The 19940-nt window shown below is 41.5% G+C and overlaps 1 protein-coding gene across 3 annotated transcripts; it reads left to right on the plus strand.

Moving 5' to 3' along the window:
* The first annotated feature begins 8 nt into the window (after positions 1-8).
* LOC117452811 (rasGAP-activating-like protein 1) lies at positions 9-18215 on the plus strand. 3 transcript variants are annotated; one of them, XM_034091582.2, is made up of 22 exons: positions 9-96; positions 245-645; positions 873-929; positions 4335-4448; positions 4800-4861; positions 6052-6181; positions 6691-6772; positions 6939-7079; positions 7204-7295; positions 8014-8131; positions 8425-8578; positions 10421-10485; positions 10801-10913; positions 11462-11654; positions 12364-12501; positions 13557-13701; positions 14332-14504; positions 15923-16060; positions 16802-16937; positions 17541-17661; positions 17845-17921; positions 18031-18215. In XM_034091582.2, exons 2-22 carry the CDS (start codon positions 581-583, stop codon positions 18177-18179), a joined length of 2463 nt encoding a protein of 820 aa, XP_033947473.1. In that variant the 5' UTR covers positions 9-96; positions 245-580; the 3' UTR covers positions 18180-18215. The 3 variants fall into 3 exon arrangements, with proteins under 3 accessions (XP_033947473.1, XP_033947474.1, XP_033947475.1); XM_034091583.2 differs by lacking the exon at positions 15923-16060; XM_034091584.2 differs by lacking the exons at positions 17541-17661; positions 17845-17921; positions 18031-18215 and having other exon boundaries at positions 15923-16044; positions 16802-16885.
* Positions 18216-19940: the final 1725 nt, after the last annotated feature.

The raw sequence follows: 19940 nt of genomic DNA on the forward strand, positions 1-19940 counted from the left end.
TGCCTGTCTGTAAAGACGCCTGCAGTAGCTCAATGTGTCCACCAGGTGGCTCATTGTATCACAGAAGGGACGCTCATGAGGACAGACACCTCCAAGGTAAGACCATACATTTACAGATATGATAAATTAGCACGTCAGCGTATCTTTAAATGCAATGACCTCAAATAAAATATGATTGTGAACGAGGTGAGGTATGAAAACGTAATTTCTAGAGCTGCAGTTTATTCTTTCATGTTTATTTCAGAATTGACATTTCCGACGATTCAAACATGTGGCTGGTTTGAAAGGCAACCAGTAGGAAAACAGTCCAGCTGCCCACACTGTGGCCACTGCGTTCAACCACAGACTGTAAAGGGTTCAACCACAGACTGTCCAACTTGCTGTGCTCACTCACTCACTGACTGACTGACTGGTTGCTGCATGCGCGCCTGGGTCGCGCGCTACTGGTGGGCTGTGCGCTGTCACGCGCCGAAGGTGCCGTGAAATGAAGAAAACTCACTTGCGGAGGGGAAGAGCAGTATTTGTAAGAGCTCGTATGGGAACATAGGGGAGATTGGACCATTAGACCACTCGACTGAAAATGGCCAGAAACACATCTCTCTATTTTAGAATTGTCGAGGGCAGGAACCTCCCGGCCAAAGACGTGTAAGTAATTTCTGAATGGCATGTGCTTCTGTGGTCAAGTCTTATCTCTCACAATATACAGCTTTAACATTGTCTAACAGAAACGTATCATTTTAATTGGACAAGAAAAAAGTTCAGCCTAGTTCTAAATTGCCAGTTTATGTTATTGTCTGCTGTAAATTAGATACATTGAAGGAAGTAAAGTAAATTATCTCATGTTGTCATAATCTTTTTCTTGTCATTTTAAGCTCCGGAACCAGTGATCCATACTGCATTGTAAAAGTAGATAATGAAGTTGTGGCCAGGTGAGTTCTCTCTGATTATAAAATGATGTGCATGAGAAATACACTTTGACACAGAGCCACAGCTGGAGGAAATATATTACCTACAGTCTATGTGTCCATATTTGAATATCTTTCATCACAGTTGGGATATGTGCAGTTGTTAATTTTTGGCTGGTCTCCTGCTACTCTGCATAATGTAAACCCGGGTGCAGTGTGTATGATCAGGGTGGTGGTGCCCACAGCGTGACTCCTCCACCACAGAGAACCTGATACTGGTGTGGCCTTTAAAACACCCGCAGGTAACCATGGAGAGGCTGCATCAATTATTGCAGGGAGCTCCTGTAAGCAAGGAGAATGCTGGGAGCTGGTTCAGAGGTGATCCTCAGTGTGAGCGCAAACATACAGTTGATTTAATCCTCCAAAGTAGAGAAAAATTATTATTATTGCCTGTTTTATAGTACAGTAGAATATTTCCAACTGGTGCTATTTGACTTTTTTTTTTAAATGTTTGCTGTGTGCAAGAACATGGGATGAATTAATTACATTACATTTCATTTAGCTGACGCTTTTATCCAAAGTGACTTACAATAAGTGCATTCGACCAAGAAGATACAAACTTGAAGAAAACAGAATCATATAAGTACATTAGGTTTCATAGAGCAAAACAATTTCAAGTGCTACTCAACAGGCTTTAGATAAGCCAGTCCTTTGTTAGCATATAAGTGCTTTGTTAGTATCTAAGTTAATTATTCTTTTTATTTTTTATTTTTTAAATGTTATCGCTCGAAGTGGAGTCGAAAGAGATGAGTTTTCAGTCTGCGCCGGAAGATGTGTAAGCTTTCTGCTGTCCTGATGTCAATGGGGAGCTCATTCCACAATTTTTGAGCCAGGATAGCAAACCTACGTGTTTTTGCTGATGGGAACTTGGGTCCCCCTCGCAGTGCGGGTGCAGCGAGTCGTTTGGCTGATGCAGAGCGGAGTGCACGTGCTGGGGTGTATGGTTTAACCATGTCCTGGATATAGGAAGGGCCCGAACCATTCACAGCATGGTACGCAAGTACCAGTGTCTTGAAGTGGATTCTAGCAGTTACCGGAAGCCAGTGAAGGGAGCGGAGGAGCGGTGTGGTGTGGGAGAATTTAGGAAGGTTGAAGACGAGACGAGCCGCTGCATTCTGGATGAGCTGCAGATGTCGGATGGCACATGCAGGTAGACCAGCCAGGAGGGAGTTGCAGTAGTCTAGGCGTGAGATGACGAGAGCCTGGACCAGAAGCTGCGTCGCTTTCTGGGTCAGGAGGGGACGTATCCTCCTGATGTTGCAAAGAGTGTTTCTGCAGCAGCGGGTTGTAGCAGCAATGTTTGCAGTGAAGGACAGTTTGTTATCTAGGATCACACCCAGATTCCTTGCAGTCTGAGTCGGGGAAACAGAAAACAGAAACAGAGGAGCCAATGTTGATTGTTAGGTCAAGAGTGGGACAATCTTTTTCCCGGAAGAAAAAGCAGTTCAGTCTTGTCAAGGTTGAGCTTGAGGTGGTGAGCAGACATCCACTGAGAGATGTCTGCTAGACAAGCAGAGATGCTTGCGAAAACCTGGGTTTCAGAACGGGGAAAAGACTAAATTAATTGAGTGTCGTCAGCATAGCAATGGTATGAAAAACCATGCAGGCTAATGACAGATCCGAGCGAGTTTGTGTACAGAGAGAAGAGGAGGGGACCGAAGACAGAGCTCTGAGGTACCCCTGTAGATAATTGACAAGGGTCAGACTCAGACCTTCTCCAAGTTACCCTGTAGGTGCGGTCTTTGAGGTAGGAGGTGAGGAGGGAAAGTGTAGAGCCTGAAACTCCAAGTTCTTGAAGAGTGTGAAGGAGGATCTGATGGTTCACCGTGTTGAATGCAGCAGACAGGTCCAGAAGGATGATGACAGAGGAGAGGGAGGCTGCTTTAGCCGTGTGCAGTTCCTCAGAGACAGCAAGGAGGGCAGTTTCTGTTGAGTGACCTGCCTTGAAACCAGACTGGTGCGGATCGAGAAGGTTGTTCTGATGGAGATAACAGGAGAGTTGTTTAAAGACAGCGCGTTCAAGTGTTTTAGACAGGAATGGGAGGAGAGAGACAGGCCTGTAGTTTATAACATCGGACGGGTTGAGAGTGGGTCTCTTTAGGAGAGGGTTTACTCTTGCCTCCTTGAGACTGTTTGGAAAGTGACCAGAAGTTAGAGAAGTATCGAGATGGGTGAGAAACTGTAGAATATCAGGAGCGATAGTCTGAAGGCGGTTTGAGGGGATAGGGTCCAGAGGATAGGTGGTAGGGCGGGCAGAGGTAATGAGGGTAAGAAACTCACTTGGAGAGAGAGGGGAAAAGTAGGTTAGTGTGTGGGTGAACGGTGGGACTGGTGACCCAGTGGGACTGGTGACCCAGTGGTGACTAATGGTGCGTCGGAATTCAGTGGCTATTGTTCCATCTGGTATGTTAGGGAGAACGGCACAATGATTCACTGCAGACACTCTCACTAATGATCTGGTACTTGTAGTGTTACTGGCCAACTGACTCCTCCAGTGTGATGTCCATGGCTGACGTAGCTGGGAAATTGTGGTGGGAAATAATGGGTTCACTTCACGCTTAGAGGTTTATTATAAGGAAACTGTTCTTAGGAGTATTCTTTGAAATCTTTTGAAACTATTAACAATAAGATGTATGAATGGTACAATACTAAAGCGTTACCTTTTTGATCCCTTTCCTAAGTGTAATGAAACCTGTTTTACTAATTGGAAAAAATAAATCAAATCATAATCTTAAATGGTAACTATTCAAACCTTCAGTAATGAACCTTTTTTGATACTTCGTGTTATGGACACATTTAAATTGAAATCAAACTGTATTCAAGTTTAACAAAGCCCTGCTTTGTCTTCATAGGAGAATCGTTGCTTTAAGAGCCCTTGTGAAAAAACATAAAGAGCTACCCAGAACGCTTACTGAATCCTACCTGGAGCCCATCAACAAAATATGAAGCTTGATGCAGGGAATTCTAACCTTTATACTCTAAAATCCCTCAAAGACGAGCAATGCCTGTTTGCACAAAGCATGTATCACTAAATTGTGAGCAGATCTAGCAGACTTTTTATTTTACTTAAATATTTTTAAAGTATATCATAAAAAATGGAAAATGTTGACCGATACATAAAAGGCAGTCATGTTATTCATATTTCTCCTTGCAGTTTTATCATCTTCAAATCCCAGTGTTTTCTTTAACATATTACTTGAAAGCACAACTGTTTGTTCTTAGGTTATTTATGAAGACATAAACTAGGGCTTATGATGCTGCCACCATTTATTTTCTCCTGTATTTACTGCTTTCTATTTTTGCATACATTCATGTGATATTTTCTGCCTTAGGGTCTGGTTAACAAGCATGTGGAACCTCTCTTTTCAGGACCGCCACAGTGTGGAAGAACCTCAGTCCTTTCTGGGGGGAGGAGTACACGCTGCACCTCCCCATGGGCTTCCACTCACTCTCCTTTCATGTCATGGACGAGGACACGATTGGGTAACACTGCCATCCAAAGCTTTATCAAAATGTTCCCATATTTAACCGTTACTCTTCAGTTTGCGAGGAGATTTATGATCCTCCAAGCCATGTCTGTTTGCTTAACTTGGCATGAATGAGCCAGCATTAACCTCATGTACAGTGTAATGTTTTGGGAAAAAAACTCCTAAGCTTTGCATAAACAAACATCATCAGGCAGATGGCCGTCCAGATTGAGTGATTAAAGGTTGTTTTTTTCTCTTCTCCTCTTATGACTGTCAGTACTCTACAGTCTGTCCTCAAATTCACCTCATACAACTTTGATAGTATTTCCAATATCTTCTATCTGATAAGCTCTTGTTTTCCCTACAGCCACGATGATGTTATTGGAAAAATAACGTTGAGCAAAGAAGCCATTGGATCTCAAGCTAAAGGTATGACTTAACATATCTGTATATGGATGGGTGCATGACCCAAGCTTGTAGGTTAAACACACACGGCTTCTGATGACCTGATCAGAGGTCAGATTGATTGAGGAGACATTTTAAAACGGAGACTCTGGGAATCGGTGTCTCAGTGCTTTCTCACACATTTAATGTGATTTGCTTACATTTATATGAGAGTGGGGTTGTGTAAACTTGCAGGCAATAAAATCAGCATTCAAATTGATGCAGAACATATTTGAATGGCTCTCCAGGTGCTTGTCCACATGAACTCTGTTTTTTTTTTTAAATTGTGAATTACAAACCATCATTTTGTGCAAAAGCCTTCAGCGCTGTGAAATGAGGAAAACAGCCAAAGCATTTCAAATGACTTCAAACACTTTAATGTGCTCTCTCACAGAGGCTCTTGCATTCAAGTAATTAGTCAGTGTTTACCTCAGCATGAACCCTAGCACTTTCTTAAAGACATACGGCATTTAAAATATGGTATGTCGAGATGTTGTTGTTTTTGTATGAAATAGCTCGAAGTGTTTACCATGGTACGTGTGCTGCATACTGATGCGTCCTCCTGAGAGCCACCTGGCGCGGCCATCACTCGTGTGATTCACTGCTACACTGAGTCAGATACTCCCTCACAGCAATGCTCTCACTGTCCGGCCTTGACATTGTTCCATCCCGTATGTGAGATATTTCTGAAATAATAAAAAAGAACATTGAAAGTGACAGGACTGACAAAACAATATCAAATAATTTACAGACCATCAAGGACTGCAAAATGCTCTTTCAAATGTAAGAATCTATATTTTTTTATGGTTTCCTTGTGCATTCAGTTCAGTTCAAGTCGTTCCCTCCATCAACACTCCTGAGTCTTTAAAATGCTCACTTTAGTATTGCATAATCAAAAGAAAGATACAAAATCAGCCACATCAGGGGATTTGAAAGCATAGTAAAATGATGTTATTCACTATTTTGACTTGGCTCTAAAGCAATGGTTGATCAATACATTTTTCAGAACAGAAAAAAAACTATTATTTGTTAATAAAAATGTGCATTTTACATGTCCTTAAGACACTTATATCCAAAACGACTTGCATACACTTGCATCCTTAGTTTCTGTGTTTATGATGCTCTCTTCATGTTGTGGGAAGTGTTGTATTAATGAAATCATTCTCCTTGCTCAGGACTAGATTGCTGGCTGAACCTGACGAGGGTGGACCCTGATGAAGAAGTCCAGGGAGAGATCCATCTGAGTCTGGAGCTCCTGAAAGATACGGAGAAGATCAGCCTGCGATGTCAAGTCATTGAAGCCCGGTAACTGTAAAATACTGCCACTGCTGTGATGAAAACAAGCGACAGGCTAAACATCAGAGTAGCATGCGTTTGACCAGAAGGAAAGACTCTGAGCAAGAGCTAATGTAGTTTAATGTTGATGAATAAACTGGTTATCAATCAGAAGTTACATTACTGGAGCTGAAACCTGTTACTGTCATCGCTGCTTCCGTGCTGAAATCTTATCACGATCACCCCGCAGGCCTCCACACTCCGCTCCTGAGTCATACTGCCACTATCACACCCCTCACCGTCCCATCTGTGTGTCCCCGGCTACAATCTCCTCCTCTCAGGCCGGGTGCTAATGAACATGTCAATCAGAGCCCGACACTGTGTTAATCAAACACGCTCAGATGAATGTGAATAGTTTGAAGGAATAAGGTCAAGTGGGAAAGCTGTTTCTTTTTCTTTTGTCAGTCATTTATGTGGCAGAACATGTTATCTGAGTGTATTGACCTGCTCTGTTGTAATTGGTCTGTTTTTTTTCGCAGAGACTTGGCTCCAAGAGACATTTCTGGAACCTCGGATCCATTTACAAGACTTATTTTCAACAACCACAGTGCAGAGACCTCGGTGAGTTCTACATGTTAGTGTGTTTATAATGTATTGGTTTTAATGGAGCCACATTATCTGCTATTGTAATTGATGGTTATTGGATTGTCATTGCCATTTGATTTCAAACTGGTATTCACATGTAAGGTTGAAAGGTTCTCTAACATCACAACCTGCTGGGATTTAGATTATCAAGAAGACCCGTTTCCCTCACTGGGGGGAGACCCTGGAGCTGGAGTTGGATCCGGAGGAGCTGAGGGAGGAGGGGACGGTCACTGTGGAGGTCTGGGACTGGGACATGGTGGGCAGGAATGACTTCCTAGGAAAGGTGAGACTGCTGTTATTATCATAGTATTGCATAGTCATAGATTTCATATTATGATAACTTCATCGTCTTTCCCATATTATTATTCCGTCTGATATTTTATCCTTGTTTTCCCTTCTTTCCCCAGGTGGAAATTCCTTTTGCTTGTTTGCACAAAACACCTCCATTAGAGGGCTGGTTTCGATTGCTTCCCTTGGGAAACAATGAGGTTGATGCTGGGTGAGAAATATGGGTGTGTTCGTTTGTCCAATGTGGTTTACATTGTATGTTTGTATAACTGAGACTCGAACTGAGCAACAATACGTTTTTTAAAATGCACTCAAGGAAAGTCTTGGTTCCCCCTCTGTGCTTTCTTTCATGCATTTTAAATGAGCTTTCACAGGTGTACAGCCAGGACTCTGACAGCATTTGTCCTTTGAGATAATTTTAGAACAAAGAAAGCTGAGTGAACTGCCAAACTGTCAGAGAGGTTCATTTGAAAATGACTCAGAGTTAGAGGGTTTTTATTGAGTGGAGAACACTGCTGAGTAGAAGATGGATATAGATTTACTTTCACAGCAGTTAAAGAAGTAATGTCAATGCAAGAGCTATTCCATGGCATTATCTGTTAAAGCTATACCTTTTTAAAAGTTTTCTTTAACTCCTTTATATTGTTTCTTACATCGGTAACAATGTTAAAAGATTGTGCCAGACATTTACCACACCGTCAGTATCACTATTAACTATTTATTTTCTTATATCAGTGCTTTAACCTACAATAATAACTACAATTACAAAGGAATTATATGAAATTATACTCAAATCTGTGGTTTTCACCCTTCATCTGACAGAGCACATTCTTTTGATATATAAATATATTTAGCTTACTTCATGATAAGATCAGCGCGTGCAGGCAATATCTTTTTTTAATTCTGTGGTATCTATGCTCTGTTGCCAGTGGCAAGCTGGGAGCGCTGCGTCTGAAGGTGCGTCTGGTGGAGGATCGGATCCTGCCGTCTGTGTACTACCAGCCCCTGATTGACCTTCTGGTGGAGTCTGTCATCTCCCCTACAGAGGTCAACATCGCCATGTTTCTACAAATATCTTTTACCATTTATTATTGTAACTACCCACTGCTAGTTCACTTTTATAAGGCTGCTCCTTACACTTATTTGGCTTTCTATCATGTGTGCTTGGCTTTATTATTGAATATGTTAGCATACTTATGTTTGCCTTTTTATCTGCACTGTCCATTTGCTGCTGCTGTAACATTTATTCTGATATGCATTTTACTCCACCTAAATCAGTGTTGGCTTTCAGACTCTTGGTTGATGTCAGTAGTATCGTGACCTGAGTCCTCTCTCTGCAGGTGGAGGACAGCAGCGCTCTGACCATGCTGGAGGAGGTGAACACGGTGGAAAGCCGTCAGGATGTGGCGATGACTCTGGTGAAGATCTACCTGGGCCAGGGCCTGGTGGTGCCATTCCTGGATTACCTCAACACCCGGGAGGTCAACAACACCAGTAAGATTAAAGGCACAACATCAGAACTATTGAAAATGTTAGGTTATTGATGGTCAGAACTAAGGATTTTGCAATATAAACTAATGCTACACATGTGATTATTGTGTAAATAATCAACAGGTAGCTGTTGAACTACTTCTGTTTCTTTCTGTTCTTGCTTTGTCTCCCTACCCCAACACACTACAAAGAAATGTGAAATTAATTTGCCAAATAAGAGACAAAATGCACACAAATCAAAGTTAAAGATGGATTTAACCACAATACATAATATATTTTTTTACTTTTTATAGATATCGTGACACTATGGTTATCCTTTGGCCACGATTGTTGTGTAGTTAAAGTCTGGTATTGTGACTGCACTTATCAGAGCCGTTAATAAGTATATAGTAGATTTAATTGACAGATTTGTAAATTGAAATCCTCCCAAAAGAATCATGCAAAAGCTCCACTTCAAATGTTGTGTTTACCAGAGATATGTACTTTTTTAAAATAATTAATTCAGTGTGAAGAAAGCATAAAACATTTCTTAATCTTAGTCGACTAAGACCAAAACGACCAATTCGACGACTATTCAACTGAGAGGTGGCAGCCCTAATGGCTCCAGTGTGTAAACTGTAAAGTACTCTTATCACAAAGATAAAACATTTGTAATGCCTGCAAATATTTGTTCAAATCCTCTCATGTCAGAAAATGGATTAGATAATACCCAGTGTGTGTAAGAAGTGTATCTCTATTAGTCAGTATTTGTGTTAGTCAGAGTTATTGCTGCGCTCTCCAGCGACCTTCTGAGGGCTGCTTCTATTTAAACTCTGAATTGACATTAAGGTCTCAGAACATTCATGTTGTGTGTGTGGGCAGGTCATGTCTACCAGCACTGTATTTACTACCCTGCCTGAAGCCAATTATTTACCCACCCTACAGTCTTTTCATGGCTTCTCTGTGTGGTCTGTATTAGTCATGTTTTTGCCTCCGCACCAAATCCCTGTCGCTAATTCTCACAGATTTGTTCTCCAGTCTTTGGGGTTCTGCTTAGTTTTTGTAGTTTGAGGTAATAAGCACGGTGCCCAGGTTTCCATAGCAACTCCACATGATCCGGTTGGTGACTGCTTGATCAGGAATAGATGGCGCACACAGCCAGACATTAAAGTTTGGCTCTGGGGTAAAGAAAAAATAATGCTCAAAAAGCACTTTATTTTTCTCATACTGCCTGTGCTGCAGCCCAGTCTGCTCTGATTGGTTAGATGTCCCGCCCCTTAAACTATATAACACACTACAGGAAAGGGAAAACCCCCTAAGCATAATAAGGCCTCTTGAAAGGATATAAGTGGGCTCTCTGTTTCTAAACTGGATCAATTCCTGGTAACGTACACAAAGAAAGAAAGCATGAACATGCCTCATTAACAGCCTGATAGCGAATTGATCCACGCAATGTATTTATAGTTTTTAGTGAATTAAATGAAGCACTGCTAGTGATTTCAATCAAGCATGATTATGTCCCTAATGAGTATTTCCGTGAAAGCTTACAAGTTGCTTCATTGCACTCACTAGGAGCTATAAATACAGTGGTGGGATCCTTCTTTCTGTTTCTAAATATACATCAAGCATTAGGCTATTAGACAGCCAACAAAAGAGAGAATTAAGGATCATGTATTGACAGTCTGCAACACAGGCTTACACAAAGCAATGTTGTTGTTGTATCTTAGTCCATTTATGCTACCCAGAACAAAACAACAGTACTAATGGCAGTGCACTGATTTAATTAGCATAAAAAGGAATGTAGCAGCAACACAATCAATGGTTAATTGTTTTTTTATTATCTCTTTTTCTGTTTGGTTCTTTTAGGTGATCCAAACACTTTATTTCGCTCCAACTCACTTTCCTCCAAAGCCATGGAACAGTTCATGAAGGTGTGTATCTCTCATCAAATTGTTTTAACATATCACTTTTTTATATTCTATTTAATTCAGGACCTTTACGTGATTGATTTATTCTGTCTCTTATATGAGTGCAATCATAATCTGGCTGTTAATTATTTCTAACCTTTTAATACGTCTTTGCTATTTCCTTCCCTTAACATGTACACTGAGTAGTTACATCTCTAATGGTCCCCTTGCTGCATCACACTGTACCTTGTTTACTCTTTGTACGATGCACATTTACACATATAGAAGCACAGATGCAGATGAGATGTTACCCGACATATGGTATGTTTCTGCTGTCAGGCTGTTGGCATGCTGTATCTGCACGAGGTGCTGAAGCCCATCATCAACCGCATCTTTGACGAGAAGAAGTACATTGAGCTGGACCCATGTAAGATCGACCTGAACCGCACGAGGTAAGAAAGACCTAAACATACTCCAGATCTGCTTCACATGGGCTTGTCTTAAGCCACAAATGCGTGTAGTTTACAATCTACGTGTTAAAATGGTCAAATAGAAAAGCTGCCACAGGAGACTGCCCACTACTTTACACTTCTCCCCAGGGAGGAAGACATCAATGTGAGAAATTGGAAAAGAGAGGAATGTAAAAAGGGGGGAAGGCTGTTGCTTGGCAACTGCTTCGAGCCCCCTGAGATGTCTATCTCCGACATGGAGGGAGATCGAGGATCCAATGTGCTCCTTGTCTGCAGTGGACCTGCCTGCCATCACCTTGTTTGTTTTTTCCACTCCATGTTTATATATCTCCCCGTACATATTCAATTCAGCGCTTAATCTCACAGCAAGCTCTCACTATAATGACATCATCAGGAACAGGGGATAACAGTTATATGCATTGTTATCTAGTCATAGCTATACACAAAACAAGGTGGTTGGATTGATCCTACTCTATCATTTTGTGACACAGGGTTTCAGTCATTTACACTATCTTTCTTTCTCCCTGAAGACGGATCTCATTTAAGGGTGCAGTGTCAGAGGCAGAGGTGCGGGACAGCAGTGTGGAGATGCTTCAGAGCTACTTAACCAGCATCATTGAATCAATCGTGGGCTCAGTCGATCAGTGTCCTCCTGTGATGAGAGTGGCCTTCAAACAGCTACACAAGAGAGTGGAGGAGCAATTTGCTGAACCTGAGAACGAGGTCAGTTTGAAGCAAAACAAAACAAGAATAAAAACAGCTGTTGGTATTTTAATGTATCTGCATTGTTTATGTATTTGCCATCTAAACATTTAAAGGGGCCCTATAGAATGCCACAGTGACGCGTCCTAAAACCCGGAAGTAAGGGTACTTTTATAATTTTTTAATCATAAATCTAATCGATAGATTTATGATTGATACATTTATGATTCGAAAATGATAAAAGTAGGGTAGACTTATTTCGAGCTATTTTCCAAAATCCTATGGAGAAATTGCATTGGTTTTTGTCGATGGAACCGGATGGAGTTTACTTCCGGATTTTAGGACGCGTCACTGCGGCACTCTATTAAGCTCATATTCAGGTTTCGTTATTGTGCCCCTAATGTGACATGTTTACATTTAATGTTTAAAAAGGTCTTTATTTTTCTCATCCTGCCTGTGCTGCAGCACCCCTTCTCACCCTCTGTCTGAAACCAGAGCCCAGTCTGCTCTGATTGGTTAGATCTCTTTTGATTGGTCAATCGCGTAGAGATGTCCCTCCCCTTAGCACGTACAATTTGTTGGAGCGCTACACAATAGAAGCGAGAGTGTTACATAGTGATGTCACTTTATGCACAAATATCTATATAACACTGGGCTGTAACAGGGCCTCTTTAAATGACTATTTCATGTTTTGTTTTCAGACACAGCTGTTAACTTTATTTTCTAACAGGATGTGAAGTATCTGGCCATCAGTGGGTTCTTTTTCCTGCGATTTTTTGCCCCTGCAATCCTCACACCTAAACTGTTCCAGCTGAGGGATCAGCACGCTGATACGCGTACAAGCAGAACGCTGCTACTGCTGGCCAAGGTACGATTTACAACGCAGACATACGCACAGACATGGCTATGAATCATTTATTCCAAACTTCGCACTTAATCATTGAAAAAAACAAGTTGTAAAGTGGTGGATGCACTGGAAGCGAGGCCACATGCTGTCAGCGAACAGTGAGGGATTTAGATTTGCAAGTGTTAAACAAATAAATATGAAGCAGGAATGCAAAAGATGTTTGTACTGTGTCAGCAAGCCAAAAACAGGAGATAAAGCACTGAACTATTGTTTATCTTGTGAGCTAATTACATCACACAGTTATTCGTCAGTTACTTTTAGTTTAATATAAAAACTGTACTTCCTGGAGATTGAATTGGTGAACTATGAACATATAGAGGCAAGAATGCTCTAAAAATACCCTGTTTTCTATTCCAATAACATTGTTCAAGTATCCCAGAGGATGCAATTGATTTTTATTGTACACAGAATTAGATTTATGACAACTCAATATAAAACACAGCACATCTTACACATTGCTTCATTACTACACTAAGTGTGCGGCGTGTTTCAGTGTCGTTGAGTGACAGAAAACGTTGAAAAATAGCTTCTCACATTATGCCCGCTCAAAAATCCCGTTTCATGTTGAAATAGATCAAATTACAAAAAAATATAATTTTCTTGTTCCTTTTCCACAATTGTCGCTAACATAAACCCCCTCCATTTGATTGAAAATCGCTGTGTTATGGTCACATATTAGAAGGAAAGTGAAACCTTTTCTCACATGTGTGGGTTATGTGGTTGCTGTCCATGGTGCTGAAGTGCTGTTGCCATGGGTCCTCTACAGTAAAAAGGGAACAGGCTATTTTTACCTCTGTGTGTGCTACAACCAGTCTGCGGTTCAAAGCCCAGCATCAGAGAGGAACCTCCTCCTCGCCAGGTGTGGGCCGGACAAAGGGCCTCACAGCATGCTTGGCCCCCAGGCACCCTTTTGATCTCCCACTTTGAGAAATGCAGTCACTCATACTGAGTTCTGACGGTTAGTACGGATTTGATGTGCTGAAGATGCGAGTGTTGACTGTCTCTGTGGTCGCCAGGCATTGCAAAGTGTCGGGAACTTGGGCCTTCAGCTGGGTCACGGAAAGGAGCAGTGGATGGCGCCTCTACATCCCATAATCCTCCGCAGTGTGGCCTCCGTCAAAGACTTCCTCGACAAGTTGATCGACATAGATCATGACATCGGTAAGGCTGACGATAGTGAACACACCGCTAAACCTAAAAGGAAAGCATGTCATGCTGTTGGGCTGATCAGCCGCAGGCCAGCTGCTAGCGTAGCCGCTCACAGCTGATATTAAGATTAAGAAAAACAATACTGTAGTGGTGAAATATTCATAACTAGCTGGAAGACTAGACAAGAGATGACATGGTTAGTGAGCTGGCAGGGAGCTGGAGGGAGACGCCGGCAGGTGTTTGTACACGCCACACTGGTTACCCGACATGTCTGGGTGGCTTTCTTCTGTCAGTCAAGCTGTTGTTGTGAAACTTCTTCCCCCTCTGATGTATCGTGTTTCAGCCGCCTCCGGCACATCACACCCACTCTTTTCTCTTAAAGGCCAGTTTGACATTTAATGCTCTTCAGCTGGATTTGTTGGACAGAAGTGGACGCTTGTCACGCCTCTTTGAAGCCCTCTTTCATGTGGCGATGAAGGAGCAGGAGGCGACTTCAGAACAAAATGAAGTCTTGTACTGTAGTTTAACAATGAAACAGGCTCTGTTTGTTTATTGACGCAGCACCACCTTGTGTGGATGAACATGCTATTACATTGCAAAGTGTTCCTCTGCATTTATAACACTGTTTACTTGATCCCACAGTGTCTGAGGTGCCACAGAGGGCTGTATTCATGCCCTCGGTCACAGTTAAAGAGGGGTTCCTCCACAAACACAAGGCAGAGGGACCTCAACTGCTGTCCCGCTTTGCTTATAAGAAACGCTACTTCTGGTTAACCAGTGAGACGCTGTCCTATGCCAAGACGCCCGAGTGGCAGGTAGGTACTAAGCCAGTATAGCATTATATTGTGTTTGTATAAACTTCATTAGATATTTTGGCAAACAGCCACTGCAAAAAGTATTTAAAATCATTTGGCTAAGTAGTGTTCTTAAATGTGTCTACTTCTGTGACACCTGGAACAAAACACAAGTGAAGTCTGCCAAATGAATGCCTATTTATTCTTCTTGTCTGAGACATAAGCTGAACAAAGATACAGTCAACTTTGAGTCATGTGAAAGTGGCCCATCCATTATTAGAGACTCTGATGATGTATTTCCCCGTGTCTTCCCTTTTTGAAGGATGTTTATCAACAAGGCTCATAGAAAAAGAGGAAACATCCCCGGGTTGCTTATTGTATTTGTGTTCATCTCCTTGTGAGAACATCATTAGTGCTATTACCATATAGGGCCTAACCTTGTGATAATGATCTCCTCTTATTCACCAGCCAGAGAGGGAGCAGGCTCTCTCTAGCCCAGTAAAAAGCTCTCTCTTTGAGCCAGTCTCGGCTTTGTGTGACCAGAATAAAGGCGAGGGGTAATTGAAGGCTGTGGATATTCATGCTAACATTGCAAATCAGATTGAGGACAATGTTGGAGCACTCCAGTCTCAGTGAAACAAGCTCCCATTGGAAGTGGCTGATTTACACTTTAAAGTGGCCTTTCCTGCGACGCTCATCTCATCTTCCTCCTCGTATCACTCTGTTTCGCTTAGTGCAGTGGTTCCCAAACTTTTTCAGTCGGGCCCCCCTTGGGTAATTGGAAATATTTTCGGGCCCCCCCAATCCGGTTCCCATCTTTATTGGTAGGATTAATTGTATATTGTTGTAAAAACATTACATTTTCTCTGCTAATAATAAGATACAAAGATCCAACTATCATTTTATATTTTATTATGGATTACACATGAACACAAGCTGCTTGTAATAGATACTGTGAATTAATTTAGACTAATTAAAACTAGTAGTCCTTCTTCCCTGAGTAGTAGATTTTTAAATTCAAATTTCTTTTGTTTTGAGACTGCCACTCTCAGTTCATTCTCAATGTTAACTTTGATCTGTATTTCGTTTTGATGGCAGCAACAGCAGACAAGCCTATCTCACACAAGTAGGATGTTGCAAAAGGCAGCAGTATGCCCACAGCTCTCTGACCAATGAGATATTTCCGAGCAGTGTTTGTTTACAATCTTCCCGCGCCCCCCCCCCCCCTCCAGTACCTCTGCGACCCACCAGGGCCCACAGTTTGAAAACCACTGCCTTAGTGTAATGTGTGCAAAAAAATCCCCTTTATTAGACACTGCCCTTTGATCAAATGTCACTTTTATTTCACGTGTACACCACAAGGCGAAAGCAAGATCCATCCATACCCTGCTGCATACTTACGTTAATTGGTGTGGTGGTTTGTGGCTGAATTGTTGCAGGTGCGCTCTTCAATCCCTATTCAGTGTGTGTGTGCCGTGGAGAGGGTGGATGAAAATGCCTTTCAGCAGCAGAATGTAATGCAGGTCATCACCCAGGACAACGAGGGACAGCTTCACACCATGTACATCCAGAGCAAGGTGTATTGGTACTGACACAAGTCAGACGCCAACAAAGTTCTTGACCATTCTCAGTTGTTTTGTTTTTTTAAAGATTTGGCACAGATTTAAAGGGGCCCTATTATGCTTCATATTTCTATTTTGTGCCTCTTCTGTGACTAAAAGGTCTCTCTTTTCACCCTCTGCCTGAAACCAGAGCCCAATCTGCTCTGATTGGTTAAATGGCCGGCCCTGTTGTGATGTGTTGGAGCACTAGCCAATAAAAGCGAAAGTGTAATTTGACTCCTTTGATTACTTCAGTAACATAGTGACATCACTATTTCACAGAAGTAATCAAAGGAGTCCAAAGGAGGCATTTCAGGCAGGAGTGTGTGGGAGAGAAACTCCCTCTGGTGTGAACTTTGGGATTTTAGCCTTTGCAGACCATTTACATGCACACAAACCTAAATAACACACTACAGGAAAGAGGAATCCCTAGAAAGCATAATAGGGCCACACTTTGTTAGCATGTGGCTGTGTCACAGCAACCCTTCAGATCAAATACAATGTTGCTAATAATGTATTTGCTGTAAAATAAATTGAATAATCTTGCTCTTTAATTTATAGTTTAAGGTATAATCCTGAACATTTATTTATTGACAATTTACTGTAGTTGTTTAAGGATTATAAATTAATTACTTTTGGATAGCCACCTTTTCCTGCTTTGATTTGAGTATGACTTTAATAGACCACCAAGTTAATGGTGTATTTGTGTCTGTGTAGAATGTGAATGAGCTGAACCAGTGGCTGTCGGCCATCAGGAAGGTCAGCATCTACAACGAGCGCATGCTGCCCTCCTTCCACCCGGGGGCTCATCGCAGCGGCAAGTGGACCTGCTGCCTGCAGGCGGACCGCGCTGGTAATCCTGCTTTCATTACTTCTTAAAGTTGCACACACTTTTTAATCCTTACTGTAGGATTTATGATGTAGTGTAACTATCTAACCCATTTATGAATAATACCCAAGACGCCCCCAAAAGGATTTTCAGGAATTAACATCATCTTAGTGCATCCCATCAATATGCACCAAGGAGCTTCACACATGATTCCTGTTTTGCATCTGGTTTCAGAGTCCAATGAGCTCCTGGTGATCTAGTTTTAATGAGTAAACCCTCAATTTGTAGCTGCCATGTTTTTGACAAAGGCTATTAACATTAAAAATGTACACACTTGTTGTACTGTGACACATGGGATGTCAATCTTTTGGTATCTCGATTTTGATTCTTCGGGACATTCCATTCAAATACAATTCTCTATTTATCTATCTTTATCTAAACTTGCCAATTTCAAAATCAAGGTAAAACAAAAATGATGCTTAAAGAAAGTATACATTGACTTGCTTTGTAGGATCAGTGTCCATAGCAAGCAATATGATTATAAATAATAATAATAGTAATATAAATGATGTACTAAGGGGAGTTTATATGTAGTGCATCACTGTTGAATAAAATGCTGGCTCTCAGTTTCAGGCTGCAGTAAAACTCACTCCGCTGTGACTCTGGGGGACTGGAGTGACCCGCTGGATCCAGACGTAGAGACGCAGACCATATACAAGCAGCTGCTGCAGGGCAGAGACAAACTCAGGTCGGTGCAAAAAACACTCTGGAAACATCCTTAGCCTGGGTACAGTTCCCTTACTGTACACTAGAGGTCAATGTTGCACAAGAGTGCCCTGCTGCTGCTTAACAAAACATTCAAACGCATTACTGTAACTCTATGAAAACACTAATCAGCTTCAGCTTATATCATCTTTGGTGAATTATGCAGAAAAAAATATTTGGAGATGCCAGACTCTCATCAGACGTCCAGCAGTAAAGAAAACATCAGCCCTGACATTCACCCAGGTGAGGCTGCATCAAAACCTTACATTATTCTGCCGTGGTGAAAGGATTTGTATAAATGTCTATGTCCTTGTGTTATCATCATGAGCATCGTACCCTCTCTGCCTCACAGATGGTGCAGAGTGCAACGTGCAGCTGATGAAGCCAGGTCAGAGCGCCGCCGCTCGGCTGTTGGCGGTGATGGACGACCTGGAGCAGGCTCACGCCACCTTCCAGCGCAGAGAGACAGAGGACAGCACCAGTGTCATTCTGAATCCCTAGACTCAACAAACACTGGGATCTACTACTAATCTTTGAAATGGGGGGCGGGGGGGGGGGGCAAGGGGCAAGCGTCCTGTAAAAATACCTGTGAACATAAAATATTCCCCCTTGTTTGTCAGGGAGTAAAAGTGGCCAGAGGCTGCAACCTCTTCCAGATTTGTAGTACTTGTCCTGCAGGAAAAAGCAGAGGGAATTCAGCCACTTTTAATCTTTTTAGTTTTCTGAGTGCCACCAACCATAACAGCGCCGGGGAGAGATTATGATACTTGACAATAAAGGGGAGGGAGGGGGGATTTGAGCATGATCTGATTTGTATGTAGATAACAAGCAATCTCTTGCATGGCCTGCCTGCATCCACTTGTTGTGAAATGTGAAAAGAAGGTTTTATATTTTGAGATACTGTACAGGACCTCAGTCAGGGTCGCACATTTTTATGCAAAAAGCTTGTTGTTTTGTTATCTACAGTACCTGAATGTAATGTGTTTTGATATTGCTTTTGTCAACGTTTTGTATTATATTGAGGCAATTTCTCACTTCAATAGCAGTGACATTTATCTAATCCCACCTTGAGTATATGAAATGCCGGTGCACATTTCAGAGTACACTGCCTGTACAAAATAATATTATTTCAATCGTTGCTGTGGTCCCTTTACACAAAACAATGTGCTTCTGTTTGGTGCTATGGTCAGACTTACATTGCATATTTAAAATGTCCATACCTTGATGTAGCCATTCCTGATGTCACAGGGGTATTATCTACAATATAATGTCCATACATATGACTGAGACGAAAGAAATAACAATTAAGTGAGATGATACCATTTGATAAGTTTACATTTCTTGAGATGTTGGCGACATTATAAATGGCTCACATCTGTCAGGATTCGCTGAGATGCCAAATTTGTAAAATAATAATATTTGAACTACTTAAATAACGTAATTGTTGTAATTGCCATTTCCCGTAGAGGGACAGAGGTCTGTGAGTATAATGAAGATCATATCTGTGATCTACCAGAGAGTCATAAACAGGCCACCCTGCCCCTGGAGCTGTTTACATTATATTCTGGTAGTCCAGCTACTGTAGTGTCTGTCTTTCTTTTATTGGAGGGACAGTGCAATATTTACTTGTGGAGTAAACATTAAATGTGACATTTTAGTACTCATGCCAGACATGACAATCAATATTCTTTATCTAGACTAAACCAGAGGAACATCAGATGTCGCTTGTGAACTTGGTATTCCCTGAATGAGGGCTTTTATTCTGAAAAACATTACTGCTTGTACTTTATTTTTGTAAATGATGGTTTGTTCCAAGTGGATTGTTACTGTAAATTAAACACAACTGTATTATTAAGTAAACTATTATTTCAGCTAATACGTCTAGTGTCAAATTTGTACCCCAGAAAACAAAAAAGGTTTACTTGGGTTAAAATTAAGGGCAGAAATTGTTCATTTTAAAAGAAAACATATTATTGTAATTTTCAGGTTCATATTTGTATTTTTTATGCCTAAACTGTGACATATTTACATGCTTTAGTGTTCAAAAAAGTATATTTTCTCATACTGCCTGTACTACAGTACCTCTTTGTACCCTCTGTCTGAAACCAGAACCCAGTCTGCTCTGATTGGTTAGGGAGAGAAACTTTGGGATTTTAGCCTTTGCAGACCATTTACATGCACACAAACCTATATAACACATTACAGGAAAGGGAAAACCCTCAAAAGCATAATGAGGCCTCTTTTATTATCTAATGTGTTATC

Source organism: Pseudochaenichthys georgianus, chromosome 9 (genome assembly GCF_902827115.2).
Source record: "Pseudochaenichthys georgianus chromosome 9, fPseGeo1.2, whole genome shotgun sequence".
NCBI classification, from domain to species: Eukaryota; Metazoa; Chordata; class Actinopteri; order Perciformes; family Channichthyidae; genus Pseudochaenichthys; species Pseudochaenichthys georgianus.

Coding starts and splice junctions, on each gene's coding strand:
- LOC117452811 (XM_034091582.2), top strand. CDS start 581: ATGGCCAGAAACACATCTCTCTATTTTAGAATTGTCGAGGGCAGGAAC. Junction 646..872: donor AACCTCCCGGCCAAAGACGT/GTAAGTAATTTC, acceptor TGTCATTTTAAG/CTCCGGAACCAGTGATCCAT. Junction 6,773..6,938: donor ACCACAGTGCAGAGACCTCG/GTGAGTTCTACA, acceptor GCTGGGATTTAG/ATTATCAAGAAGACCCGTTT.